This window comes from Agelaius phoeniceus, chromosome 10 (assembly GCF_051311805.1).
Source record: "Agelaius phoeniceus isolate bAgePho1 chromosome 10, bAgePho1.hap1, whole genome shotgun sequence".
In the NCBI taxonomy this organism is placed as follows: domain Eukaryota; kingdom Metazoa; phylum Chordata; class Aves; order Passeriformes; family Icteridae; genus Agelaius; species Agelaius phoeniceus.
The window spans coordinates 2,982,991-2,996,849 of NC_135274.1; the positions used below are offsets into that span (position 1 = coordinate 2,982,991).

General features: G+C 49.1%; 1 protein-coding gene across 1 annotated transcript in view; it reads right to left on the bottom strand.

The window, feature by feature from the left end:
• The window catches only part of GPC1 (glypican 1), a 209,824-nt gene that overhangs the window by 22,123 nt on the left and 173,842 nt on the right, over positions 1-13,859 (bottom strand). Inside the window, exon 3 of the mRNA XM_054639492.2 lies at positions 7,957-8,348. Within this exon, the coding sequence (XP_054495467.2) occupies positions 7,957-8,348 (392 nt within the window). The remainder of the gene's footprint in view (positions 1-7,956; positions 8,349-13,859) is intronic.

The window sequence follows — 13,859 nt, forward strand, 5'->3', positions numbered from 1 at the left end:
TGCCAGCCCTGATGTAATTAGCACCTTGATGTGTGTTAAATGAACCAAGCTTTCCCATTTTTCAGAGTGAAACTCTAAAAGAAACAGCTGCAGGGCTGACAGAAATATGATTCTTTCAAAGTCTAATGAATTGTATAATCACTTCAGTCATTATTTTGCATCTTCCTTCCATAAATGCACAGCCATGAGTCCTTGGAGCACGGTGAGGTTTGAGCCTCACCAAGCCCATCATTCAAAACCATCCAGTTCCCAAACCTGTCAGGGATGAGGGGGCACAGGCACAGTGTGCTGGGGGTGGCTGTGCTGGGTCTGGTGGTACAGGGGGACACAGAAAATGCCAGCAGAGTTCAGAGCCCCTCCTGCTGTCACCCTGGTGTGTTCAGTGCTCGCTGTGGGAGGGATGTGCAGGATGGAGGCTGATGCCAAATCCGTGCCCTTCATGCTCAGCACACCAGAGCTGCTGTTGGGCCTCAGGCCAGACAGACTGCCTGGGTCCAGCCCTGCCAGCCCAGCAGCCACACGGCCATTCTGCAGACTCAGGAAAAAAATAAAATTAAATATGATGGCTAGGGTAATCGAGGCAAACTGGGGCAGCAAAACAGGGAGGAGAATTGTTCCCATCTCCCTCCAGGCAGAGGTGAGGGCACCTGGAGAGGGCAGTGACAATGGCTCCAGAGGCAGCACCCACAGCTAATTGGGAGGGTCTGTGTCTTTAGATTCCTGTCTAGTACCTAAGTGCCTGCAGATATTAAATGAGAGAGATCCACGTAGACAGACAGACTGCTGTCATGTCCTCTCCCTCCAGAGGAAAATACTGCAAGCCAACACCTGCCTGTTCCACACACTCCCTGCTCTGTTCATTTAACACAGGTATTTCCAGCTGGTACAATTTTCAATCCTTTGAAAACTAGATTCAATTGACTTTTAACCACCAGGTAAATATGGGAGACATATATCTACTTTCCTGCATTATTTCTATTCTATTCAGAACACCTATGGGTTTTTATCCCTGAAGGGTTGTGATTGAAACATAATAAGGGATAGAAATACTGAAAAGTAATATGTGAAATACATAAGGATGTATTCAAGACTGCATGCTTCTCATCCAGCTTGATTTGAATCTATCCAAACAAATTCCAATGTTATTACAAAATTCCCTCCCCAGCAGTGGTGTGTGTGGGGCTGCTGTACCAAGGTGTTTAAAGCAAGAAGGCAGCTGGTGGCAGGGTGATGATCCAGGGAGCACAGTCAGCTCAGGGAAAGGGATATTAAGCTCCTGGGTTTGCAGGGGGAATTGGGCTGACTGGAACTTAGCTCTAAAATGGTTTCAGCCATGCAATCTCACATACAGGCTGCCAGGGACAGCTGACTGGGCAAGAAAACATGAGGCACTTCAGCAGAGGGGACACTTCCCTTGGGAAGGAAGGGCAGGTCCCAGCGCCCTTCAAGGTCACCCAGCTGTGGGCAGGGCTGGGCAGCTGTGCCAGAGGCTACAGGGGCAAAGGCAGCCAGCCCAGGAGCTGCTGCAGGACCAGTCCCTGAAGGCCAAGAGCTTATCTCTGGAGCCTGGAGCCTCAGCTGGCTCACAGGAAGGGGTGTCTGCAGCACTGCAGGGTTCCCACCTGGCCCTTCAGTCCTCCTTGCCCTGCTCCTGAGCACAGCCAGTCCTGCAGAGGCTCCCTGGGGCTTTTGGCACCCTGTGGATTGTTACTGAGCCTGTTGATTGCTCCAGCACCACAGACCTCCAGTGCAGGCACTGACAGCTCATTTTTGGAAAGCCTCACCAGTGGTTTGCCATGACAGGAAGGAAAACCAAGGAAAAGCCCAGGCTGCTCCAGCAGCTGCTGCTGGTACCTGGCTGTGGTGAGCTGCAGCCCTGCACTCTCCCACATCCCCCCCTGCTGCTGACACCAGCACCTGGGGGACCTGCTGCTCCCTGCTGCCACATGGAAACTCTGCAGGACACAAACCCACACATCTCTGCCAGCAAACCTGCACAGCTCTGTGCCATTCACATATTCTTTGAACAGGGAGAGACATAATTCTCTCTCCCAGGATTTTCTTGGGAAGCTGAAAGTCTGTGAGAAAGCTCAGACAAAGAAGAGAAACAATTCTGATCTTCACTTGCTGCATCTGTTGTTTGGCACATGTAGAATGTGTTATGGACATTGTCTATCAAAAGGGATTTCTTAACTGGACTCTGGTGATGCTGTTTTAATTGACTGACCAATTAGGTGAAAGCTGTGTTGTGATTGTCTGTAAGGGTCACAGGTTTTTCTTTAGTACAGTAATAGTGTAGTATAATACAGTATAGCTTAATAAAGCATTTGTTCAGCCTTCTGAAATCATGGAGTCAGAGCACATTATTCCCCACTCAGGGAGCTCATTGCCACAATACAGCTCCAAAGCCAGAGCTGGGATAACAGCCAGGACAAGGAAATAAATGTAGGATATGAGGGTATTGCCACTCAACACTGCTGTAGAACAACATTCTCATAACATCTACTTACAAACACTAACCCTGACTTCTCAGCATCAAGAGGAAGCCAATTCAGATAAATGATGGATACTTTTACAGAAGTGAAATCCTTTAAAAGAAATAACATGTTATTTATGGTTGTGTGTGCTTGATGCTGATGCTCTCAAAAAAGATCAGCCACTGAAAGGATGGAGATGTCCCACCAAGCACATGGGACCAGAGTTCACTGCTCTTGAGATGCTTTAGCACAGTGGTTTTACAGGTGGGAGAAGAAGATTTTATCTTTGTTTAATTCAGTAAGATCAATTTTATTTCTACTTCACCAGAAAAGCAACTGAAAGCTGAAAGACAGAAGTTAAATATGTCCTTTCAAGCTGTGGAAAACAGTGGGTATGAAAAATGGCTGCAATCTTAAAGGACATGAGGACCATACTGTCTTTGTTATGTTATTGACTTGTTGGAAATGCAAAACATGTTTAGATAAACATTATTTTCCATATGTCCTATCAGCACATTCACTTAACCATTAAAAACATTTCTAAAAATCTATTTTTAGGACTTTTTAATTGGAATTTGGTTTCCAGACTGACCCACCATGTGTTTAAAAATTACTCATGTGGTAAATAGAAAAACTGCCATGTACCTTATACTAACAGAAAAGTTTAAAAAAATAAGACTGAAATAGATTGTGAAACACAGTATTGGCTAAATAAAAATGTACTGATAGCTGACTTCAACTTTCATTGGTGAAATGAAATACAGGATTTAGTGAAAAAGCTTCTAAAGAAAATCATTGTATTTTGTTTCAAACTCAAATGAGAATCAGCTTTAAAGACATCTACTGAGAAAAGGAAATGCAAACAGCTATTAAAATCGATTATTTGAGTAAGTGTTTCTTCCTTATGCAGCTGGTCTTGCTTCACATCAATCTCCACTACCTTAGGAAAACTTAAAATTTAGAAACAAGAACCAACGAAGACCCAGCAAAGGAAAGATTGTCATAATAACTCATTTTCTGACTGATGAGCAAAATTCATCTCAAATCACTTCCTCTCGCTGCCTTTGGGAATGGAACATTACGTGTGTGCTCTCCTGACAGGCACAGGCTGCTGCCAGGGCTGCAGGGGGACTTGGAGGGCTCTGGGCACTCCTTGGCATGCCCAGGGATGCAGGAATGCAGCACAGACCGGGCAGTGCCCTGCCTGCCCCCATCCCAGGGCACTCTGCAGCAGAACTGACCCAGGGGGGCTGAGCAGGGAGAGCAGCACGGGACAAACCCAGCCAGGGTCACAGCCACCCCTGTGTCACCCTGCCTCGCCCTCAGGGCTTTCTGCTGGTGTTTATCAAGGGTCACCTCTCAGCCCTTGCCATTCCTTCCATCCCAGCTTTGCTCCCCCAGTCCTGCAGTGTCCCAGCTCACTTCCACCACGTCTTTCCCAGGGGGGTGCACAGCAGCTGCTCTCAGCAGGGAGGAGCTCAGGGCAGCAGGGAGGGAGCATTCAGGGCAGCAGGGAAGGTCTCAGGGCAGCAGGGAGGGAGCATTCAGGGCAGCAGTGAGGGAGGGTCTCTGGGCAACAGGGAGGAGCTCAGGGCAGCAGTGAGGGAGGGTCTCAGGGCAGTAGGGAGGGAGCATTCAGGGCAGCAGGGAGGGAAGGTCTCAGGGCAGTAGGGAGGGAGCATTCAGGGCAGCAGGGAGGGAGGGTCTCTGGGCAGCAGGGAGGGAGGAGCTCAGGGCAGCAGGGAGGGAGGGTCTCAGGGCAACAGGGAGGGAGGGTCTCTGGGCAGCAGGGAGGGAGCATTCAGGGCAGCACTGAGGGAGGGTCTCAGGGCAGCAGGGAGGGAGCATTCAGGGCAGCAGGGAGGGACGGTCTCAGGGCAGCAGGGAGGGAGGGAGGGTCTCAGGGCAGCAGGAAGGGAGGGAGGAGCTCAGGGCAGCAGGGAGGGAGGGTCTCAGGGCAACAGGGAGGGAGCATTCAGGGCAGCAGGGAGGGAGGGTCTCAGGGCAGCAGGGAAGGTCTCAGGGCAGCAGGGAGGGAGCATTCAGGGCAGCAGGGAGGGAGGAGCTCAGGGCAGCAGGGAGGGAGGGTCTCAGGGCAGCAGGGAGGGAGCATTCAGGGCAGCACTGAGGGAGGGTCTCTGGGCAGCAGGGAGGGAGGGTTCAGGGCAGCAGGGAGGGAGGAGCTCAGGGCAGCAGGGAGGGAGGGTCTCTGGGCAGCAGGGAGGGTCTCAGGGCAGCAGCTGGCAGGCAGTGACTCCACCAGCACGAGGCCCTCTCCTGTTTGCATGATGCTCAGAGCTGGAGCAAATGCTGGTTTTGGGCAGCTGCCAATCTCACAGCCAACGAACAGGATCCTAAACAGAACTGGGAGATGTGTTCTCTCTCACTCTGGCATGCAGCATCCCTGGGGGAAACTCCTTCTTCAAGTGCCCTGCACTGGGGATTTTGTGGCTGCTGCCATTTTGGTGGCTGCTACTTCATGGCAGCAATGAAAAACCCACTTCATTGTGCAACTTAGATGAAAACCTGCAATTTGTGCTGAAAGAACAGCTACAGGAACACAGAACCTGCACATGAACACAGAGGTGCTGCCCTGACCCCCCTCCCCAGGCATGGCCCGTGTAACCCCTCACTGTGTCAGGGCAGGGTGCCAGCCTGCACATCCATCCTGCCCTGCCAGAGCCACACCAAGCCCAGCCTGGGTCCCAGCCCAGATGGCAGCACTGCCACTGCTCTCTGTCAGGCCAGGCCAGTGCAGCAAGCACCAATCAGAAGTTTTAGGACTTGGTGTCAGAGCCTGCAGTCGGTCAGGGTGACTTTGCCTTGAAAGCTTGGATGGCAATAAAGGTGAAAAATGGTTCTGCCATTTTCTCCTCCTCTGCCCTCAAACTATTTATGCCCAGCAGGTCTCAGAGGGGCTGCTCCCACACGTGGCTCCTGTTCCTATCCCTGGGCTGCCTGAGGCTGTGGCTTCCTCTGAGATTGGGGCAGCTGAAGGCTGGGGAAGAAACACCCTGTGGGCACAGTGGAGAAGGAGCAGGGATTAAAGAAATCTCATGAAATGCACGCCTGTAGTTCACTCAGGCAGGCTCTCCCCCACTTAAAGACAGCCAGGAGCTCTGGCAAACAGCATCAGCCCTTCTCTGCAGTGCCCAGTAATGCTGCCTCTGCACAGGCACAGGATACAGAGGAGACACTGAACTGGAAGTGTCCCAGAAGCTGAAACCAGGAGGGGTTTAGTAGAAATCTGTAGTTTTCCTGGGATTTGCAAATAAATAAATAAATAAAATCTATTTTTTTCTGAAGTCTAAAGCTAGCTAATTGATTTCTAGGTGTTCATTTCAACAGGCCTCCTCAGTCTTCCTCACCAGTGCCCCATATGAAATTCCAACTCAAAAAGATACTTTTAAAGACTGCTGCTACCAGCTGACAGGAAAGTTGAACTTCAGTTTCTGATCTTCTTCTGATGTCATAAGTACAGAACAACATGAAAAATGACTAGAACCAAGGCACCAGCTGTGGGTTGAGTCAAGCACTTCACATCTATTTGACACAAGTGTAAATCCACAACTAAAATGGTGGTAAAGAAGACAGAGAAATGAGCCAGTTTTGGTCCTCATAATAAAATCAGCTCTCAAGAAGGCTGTGCTGAGGTTTTCTGACTCAGTTCAGGCAACAGCAACACACTGGGTTAACTGCAATGCCAGGGAGGGCTCCCGTGAGAGAGGAATGGTTGGGACCCTCCTAGAAAACCACCCATCCTGAAGGAATGGATGTTCCCCACATCCTGTTTGATAAGTGATGCCCAAGAGAAGGGAAATTCAGAAAGGGGGAACCAGAATCAAAATCCAGTGGGCCAGAAGCCTACATGAAGGTGGGGGAAAAATCTGCTGCATGTTGGTATCTCAGGTCCTTCCCTTTGGCTGATATCATGCCTGCAGTTTCCCTGCCAGCCTGTTTTACCCACCAGCCTCAGCTACAGGCAGGATCATGCCCATTGAGCTGGAAATCTCTGCCATTCAGAGGATTTATGAAAAGTATTTTGCTTTTGTCCCCCTGAAATTACATCATTCTCCTCTTTTATCTGTCTTAAGTGCCAGGAGAGTGTGATGTTAATGAGATGTACAAAGGCTTTTGGGTAGCTGAACAATTTTATAGTCCCACATTGATAAATTAAAGCATTTGTCACTGTTACCACATTAATGTTTCTTCCTGAGATCAAAGCCTGGATTTGCTGCATTAAGTGGGACCGTCCTCTGCTCCATGTCACCACATGTACCTTCTGAGGAGATGAATTGTGGTTCTGCATTTCTACATCCACAGTTTAATCACATCCTGATTCTCACACCTGCTGATTCCCATCTCCACATGACGTATGCAAGCCTTTTTTTTTATTATGGATTTTCTCCTTGCTACCTGTGTGGAAAGCCTGACTATCTTGTTTCAGGACAATCACTTGCTTATGGCTCTGAAAGGCTGTTTCTGCAGTAAAGAATACAATTTCTTTCCTTCTGGAACCCTGGATTCAGTCATATTAATTTACATTTATATAGCACCTTTCATCCCTGAAGATCCCAGTGCACTTTACAAACTCCCCCTCTCTGTACACCGAAGCTATACAAATAGACAGGCTACATAAACAGCCACAGGATCCCTGTGCCTGTATTCCCAGCACACTTGTGGCCATCCAGCTCTGCACACATTCCCATCAAGGAGGAAAACATGGCAGTGTGATTTAGAGGCACGTCAGGAAGCACAAGGGATCTGGGCAAGCAGCAGAGTGGCTGCACAGCCTGGCTGAGTGACATCTCTGCTGCAGGGGCTAAAATGAGGCAAAAGCTGATTTGTTGTGAGTTACATCTCAGTGTTTTAGTGTTGTTGGCAGTGCCTGTAGAAGTCCAGGTTTGCTGCTCCCTCCCACTGATGGGTAACCCTCGAGTGTGGTATTCACATGCCCTCTGAACAGAGAGAAGCTGTGAGACAAGCAGAGAAGGAAAACACAATTCTTATCTCGCTTGCTGTGCCTGTGTTGTGCTAAAGTAGAATGCAATATGGAGATTGTTCACCCAAAGTGAGGATGTTTTGTTCCCTTGGCCTATCAGGGCCAGGTGTGTGTGTGTGTGTGTGTGTGTGTGTGTGAGACTGTCACAGGACAGTCACCAGAGAATCAGAGATGAGTGCAGGGTGAGCAGTTGTGAGCAAGAGTGAGTGCATGGCAGATTCAGTTTAGATACAATGTACATAGTATAGTATAATAAGGTAATTCATTGGCCTTCTATGATGGAGTCAGATGCATCATTCTCTCTCCCCTTTGTTGGAGTCACCTTTGGTTTACAATACTCGAGTAGTTATTTGTTTAAAACTGGAAAGCATCTGCTTGCTTTGCAATGAAAACAAGGGAAACAACTCCCCCTCCCAAGAGCAGTGGCTGGGTGGCTGCAGCCAAGGTGAGGCTGGAGGAGGGGGAGCACTGGCATACCTGGGACACCTTTCTGACCACGTCGCTGCCCACCAGGAAGCCCTGTGCGTAGGAGCGCGCCGCGATGAAGGCTCGCGTGGCCTTCAGCTTCAGCTCCCTGGGCACCTCCCCGAAGGGCTTGTGCTGCTCGGCGTGTTTGACCATGCAGTCCAGGTACTCGTCTGTGATGTGGTACTGGGGGTTCAGCAGCTTGAAGAGCCTCTCCAGCAGCCGTGTCCAGAACTCGTTGAGGGCCTCCTCCAGGTTGATGTTGGAGCTGCGGTAGTAGCGGCGCAGCTCGCTGTACAAGTCCTTGAACACCTTCACATTCTGAGTGTACAATTCTCCATACAGGCTTGGAAAGGCATCATAGAGGGCCTTCTCTGACTTGTTCAACAAATCCTGGAAATAACCTGAAAGATGAGAAAGGAGAGGTGATGCATCAGCCAGACAAGCTGGAATCCAGCAGGCTGTGTTACTGGGCAGCACAACTGGATACCCTGAGAGCAGAGAAGGGCCCTAACAGAGCTTCTCCTCCAACCAGCATCACCCACACTCAGGTCTGAGCCTTAGCCATGAAGACAGAAGGAGGAAGCCCCCCTTGCCCCTTCATGCCGGAGAACCCCGGTCTGGGCCTCTCTGGCAGCCTCACCTGGAAGCAAAGCTGGGTCTCTTTTCTGAATCCTCAGGGTGTCTCAGTGTCATTCCTAAGTTTTCCTCACAGCTGGCATTGCTTACACAAACCCGAAGCTGCCACACATTATTTCCAAAGCCCTGGTGAGATGAAGCAGGGCTGCCAGCACATGCCAGCCCTGCCCAGGGACATCCCTGGTGGTGGCAGCCAGGCTGGCTCTGGGCACAGCCAGAGCCCAGGTCCATGTCAGGAACAAGCACATCTTCCTGGGCACTCCGAGGCAGGGCTGTACTCAAGGGCTTTTTAACCAAGGCCAACATTAGCTGGGCTTCTCATCCCATTTGCTTACTTGGGTGTGCATCCTGCTTTTGTTCCAGCATGAATAACAGAGTGCTTTTACACCCCTGGTTCAGTGGTCTCAGATGTGACAGAAATGTGACTCTTGCTACACACAGCAGGGGAAGAATGACAGGATCTGACTTCTCCCTTACCAGCATCTTTAGGTATTTCCATCATCTCAACTGCCAGCTACCTTCAGGCTGAGACTGCACAGTAGGGAACTCATAGCAGGACTGGCCTGATCCAATTAATAGATTTACATAAGCAACTTAAATCATCATTGAAGTCAGTCAGAGGAAAAATAATTTAAATAATAATTTTAATTTCCATTACACTTGTACTTTTAGGGTCTTTTTGAAGCAAACCTGATTAAACTATTCTTTAAATCCAAACAACTACTATTTTTTTTTGGTGATGTGTGATAAGCTCTAGTTGGAAGGAAACTGTTATTCAATTAAAATCAAACAGCATGTATTTAGGTACATAAATTAACTTCACGGTGCTAGACATATAAGAAAAGAAAGAGAAGCTCCTGAAAAATGCATACTGCATATACAAAGCTTTATTAAACAAAGTGTTTTTTGAGGGAATGGCACTGACTGCAATTAAAGATCTCTAAAACTGTAGAACTAGTAAAGCTCAGAGCCATAAATCTTACTTATATTCACTGACTGAGAAGGGCCATACAAGCTTTCCTATATTAATAACCTCTCACTGATTTCTCAGATTTGAATGAAGCTAAAACTTCACAGGTGAATTGACCAAGTGAAAAGAACCCTCTGCATCTGCTCCACAGGTTGCTAACACTGAAAATTCCTGTGCTATTTTAATAAAGCAACACTGAACATTAATAGCCTGGGTTTCTCCAGCCCCTATAATGTGCTGCTTAATAGATTAAAATTTGATCAAAGAGATTTTTGTTTTTAAAAGACTGTGAGCAAACTAGGTGTTACTGGTTTAATTACTTATGCAGAAGGAGAAAGTAAAAATCTGTTATCTGGAATGTTGAATAAAAACTGGTTTTCAAATGTACTTTGGGAAGAAATTTATTCTTATTCAACATGACTGGGTGGGAAGTTTGTATCTCCAATCATTTTCACTGGGATCCCTCCATCTCTCAAATGACTGATCATGCACCTTCCCCACTAAAACTGGATTTCTCCCTACAGACACCAGGTATCAGGGCATCAAAGTCACCTATGACCTTGCAATGGGGGGGTTCTCAATAGGGAAAAAGGACAAAAGCTGATCCCATCAGATCAATAAAAAGAGATGCTGCACTCACCTGCAACAGAAACAAAACACAAAGTTTCTCTGATGCTGAGGAGGAATCTAAAAGCTCTTCCCTACCTTAATGTATCACTCCAAACACTGCTGGTTGCCCATTCACAAGTTAATTAAACTGAGCTCCAACTCCCTTCCTTGTACAATCAGTGTTCTCTTCTGTGTGACAAGAGACACGAACTGAACAATTTGCTCAGCAATCGAGGTAAGACATGCAGCTTTGCACTCACCATCAGCAGGAAGAAAACACCAACAAACACAGCCCAATTTGTCAATTCAAGGCAAAATTACTTTCTTTGTTTTGCTACAAGAGAAACAAGATCTGTATCTTCCTGTCAAAAAATTGGAGACTGCTCTCAAAAAAGTCAGAGCTAATTAAGGGCTGATGAACTGTTACTTCTCACCCAAGTGAGGGAACACTGATTACAGCCAATTCATCTGTGGCTGGTTCTAGCAAAGTTCTTCTAGATTTCACACACTGAGGGAAAAAAAAGTCTACAGTAGCCAGGGAAAATTAATTAGCAATTAAGTCTACACGTGTTTGTGACGAATGGCTGACCTGGCAGGAAATTTAAATGCCCATTTTGCAGTATCAGAAGGTAGCACAAAGTGAGGTTTGTCAAGAGGGATGCAACATCCCTGCTCCTTAGTACAGTGTCAGCTGGGATCTCCCAGGAACACTGCATCTTCTCCTGAACACCCTGCCTGCTAATGTCCAACCTTGTAAGAGTTTAGGCACGTGTCACAGATTAAGGATGTGCAGGGCCTTGGGATAAGACAACCTGCTGAGGCACAGTTCAGGCTCCTGCCATTCTACCTTGATTTCAGGTACAGGGAATGATTTATGTGAGGGGGAGCAGCCCATTATCTGCAGCCATGGAGGGTGGGGGTCCCTCAGGTAAGGGGGTGCTCCAAGTCCCCACTGCTGCTACCAGGAGTTACCAGGAACAGGGCCAGCAGGTCCCTTGGGATCCTTTGGATATCCCTTTGCATGTATTGGCTCCCACTTGGTGACCACTGCAGGGTCTGCCCTGGCTCCCAGAGCACCACTGGAGTGTTCAGCTCAGGCAGGGCATGAGCCCATGGAGCAGCATCACCCAGGTCACAGCTGGACACAGCCCTGAGCCCCTGAGCTCTGCTACCACCACGTTCTCTGTGCCAGCAGCAGGCCCAAGCCATGAGCTGCACTCAGACACTGCAGCACAGGGCTCTGTCACCTTGTGAATGGCAGGGATGGAAGGAAAGGGCTCAGCTGCACTCAGGCACTGCAGCACGGGGCTCTGTCACCTTGTGAATGGTAGGGAAAGGGCTCAGCTGCACTCAGGCACTGCAGCACAGGGCTCTGTCACCTTGTGAGTGGCAGGGATGGAAGGAAAGGGCTCAGCTGCACTCAGGCACTGCAGCACAGGGCTCTGTCACCTTGTGAGTGGCAGGGATGGAAGGAAAGGGCTCAGCTGCACTCAGGCACTGCAGCACAGGGCTCTGTCACCTTGTGAATGGCAGGGATGGAAGGAAAGGGCTCAGCTGCACTCAGACACTGCAGCACAGGGCTCTGTCACCTTGTGAATGGCAGGGATGCAGGGAAAGGGCTCAGCTGCACTCAGGCACTGCAGCACAGGGCTCTGTCACCTTGTGAGTGGCAGGGAAAGGGCTCAGCTGCACTCAGGCACTGCAGCACAGGGCTCTGTCACCTTGTGAGTGGCAGGGAAAGGGCTCAGCTGCACTCAGGCACTGCAGCACAGGGCTCTGTCACCTTGTGAGTGGTAGGGATGGAAGGAAAGGGCTCAGCTGCACTCAGGCACTGCAGCACAGGGCTCTGTCACCTTGTGAATGGCAGGGATGGAAGGAAAGGGCTCAGCTGCACTCAGACACTGCAGCACAGGGCTCTGTCACCTTGTGAGTGGCAGGGATGGAAGGAAAGGGCTCAGCTGCACTCAGACACTGCAGCACGGGGCTCTGTCACCTTGTGAATGGCAGGGATGGAAGGAAAGGGCTCAGCTGCACTCAGGCACTGCAGCACAGGGCTCTGTCACCTTGTGAGTGGCAGGGAAAGGGCTCAGCTGCACTCAGACACTGCAGCACAGGGCTCTGTCACCTTGTGAGTGGCAGGGAAAGGGCTCAGCTGCACTCAGGCACTGCAGCACAGGGCTCTGTCACCTTGTGAGTGGTAGGGATGGAAGGAAAGGGCTCAGCTGCACTCAGGCACTGCAGCACAGGGCTCTGTCACCTTGTGAATGGCAGGGATGGAAGGAAAGGGCTCAGCTGCACTCAGACACTGCAGCACAGGGCTCTGTCACCTTGTGAGTGGCAGGGATGGAAGGAAAGGGCTCAGCTGCACTCAGACACTGCAGCACGGGGCTCTGTCACCTTGTGAGTGGCAGGGATGCAGGGAAAGGGCTCCCAAGGAGCCCGTGCTGTAGCTATAAAACCCTTCTGTCTCCAAGAGGCACCACTGCCCTCCCATCCCTGGGGGCAGCAGCACAGCTGAGGTGGTTCTGCAGAGGGTCCTTCCCTCTGAAAGGATGAATTTGCTTCCACTCTGAGTCACAAGAAAGCAGCTACAGATTCTGTGGACCTGTGCTGAAAAACTCATGGCTGTTCTTGGCTTCTTGGAGCCCCAGGAATTTGACAGTACCAGCCAGAGACACCTCCCTGCAAGTCACCTGCTAAATCCATGACTGGCTTTCCCCTCCTTCAAAAAGTTTCCTTCAGCAGCCACTGACAGGTGAGTCCTTCCTCAGCGCTGCCAGCTGAGGGACACAACAGTGCCAAGCCCAGCAGGTGCCTTTCAACAAGAGTACTTCAGACCAGTCAAACTCAATTTTCCCTGGGCCAATGCAAGGCACGGCTCCTCAACCAAGGCTGCTCCTACATGAAACATCACCTTTCACATCCTTTTGCTGCAAAGTATTCAAAAGAAAAATAAAATGAAATGGAAGTCTGTTTTATTACTATTGTTATTGCTTCTCCCTTCCAGGCTCAGAAACAAGACAACTGGCTTTGCTCAAAGGAAATTTGTCTTTTGGCAGAGGCCAGGTCTCAAGAACTCTGCCTCAAATGCAAAGATGCCAGAAAGTTATGAGTAAAGAAATGAAAGGTTTCTACAACCAAAACAATTCTGGCACCTTGGTTTTCTCTAGCTGTTGTAGTGACAAAAACTTACTTCTCAGAGAATTAAGTTTTCAACCAGAATCCATAACCTTGGCATTCAAGAGAGATTGCAAATCCCCACCCATTTCCCTGCTTCGCAGCTTCCCAGTGTTCGCAGCTCATATTTTCACAGTTTCCACATTTTCACAACTCTGGATTCAAATTGGGAAGCTGTGAACAGCACGGCAGGGAGCGGCAGTTCCTCTCTGAAGAGAGAAAGTTTTGAGTTTCTCCTTCCTCAGCCCCCCAGCACTCTATTCAAGCTCTCTGCTACCATTTGATCACTCAACATCTGGAACGCTCTGGGGTTTCTCCAACTAACCCAACGATGGAATGGGAATGGATACAGGAGGGAAAGAGATCACTGAAGGAAGACCCTAATGCTCTTTAGGCAGGCAGCAGAGCTGGCTTCCTTCAAGCCCCATCAAATTTGAGAGGCATGCTAGAAGAAATATGAGAAATGGAGCAAGGTGACTGAATTACTTTCAATCTCAATATTGTTAAAATTTTAAGCAGA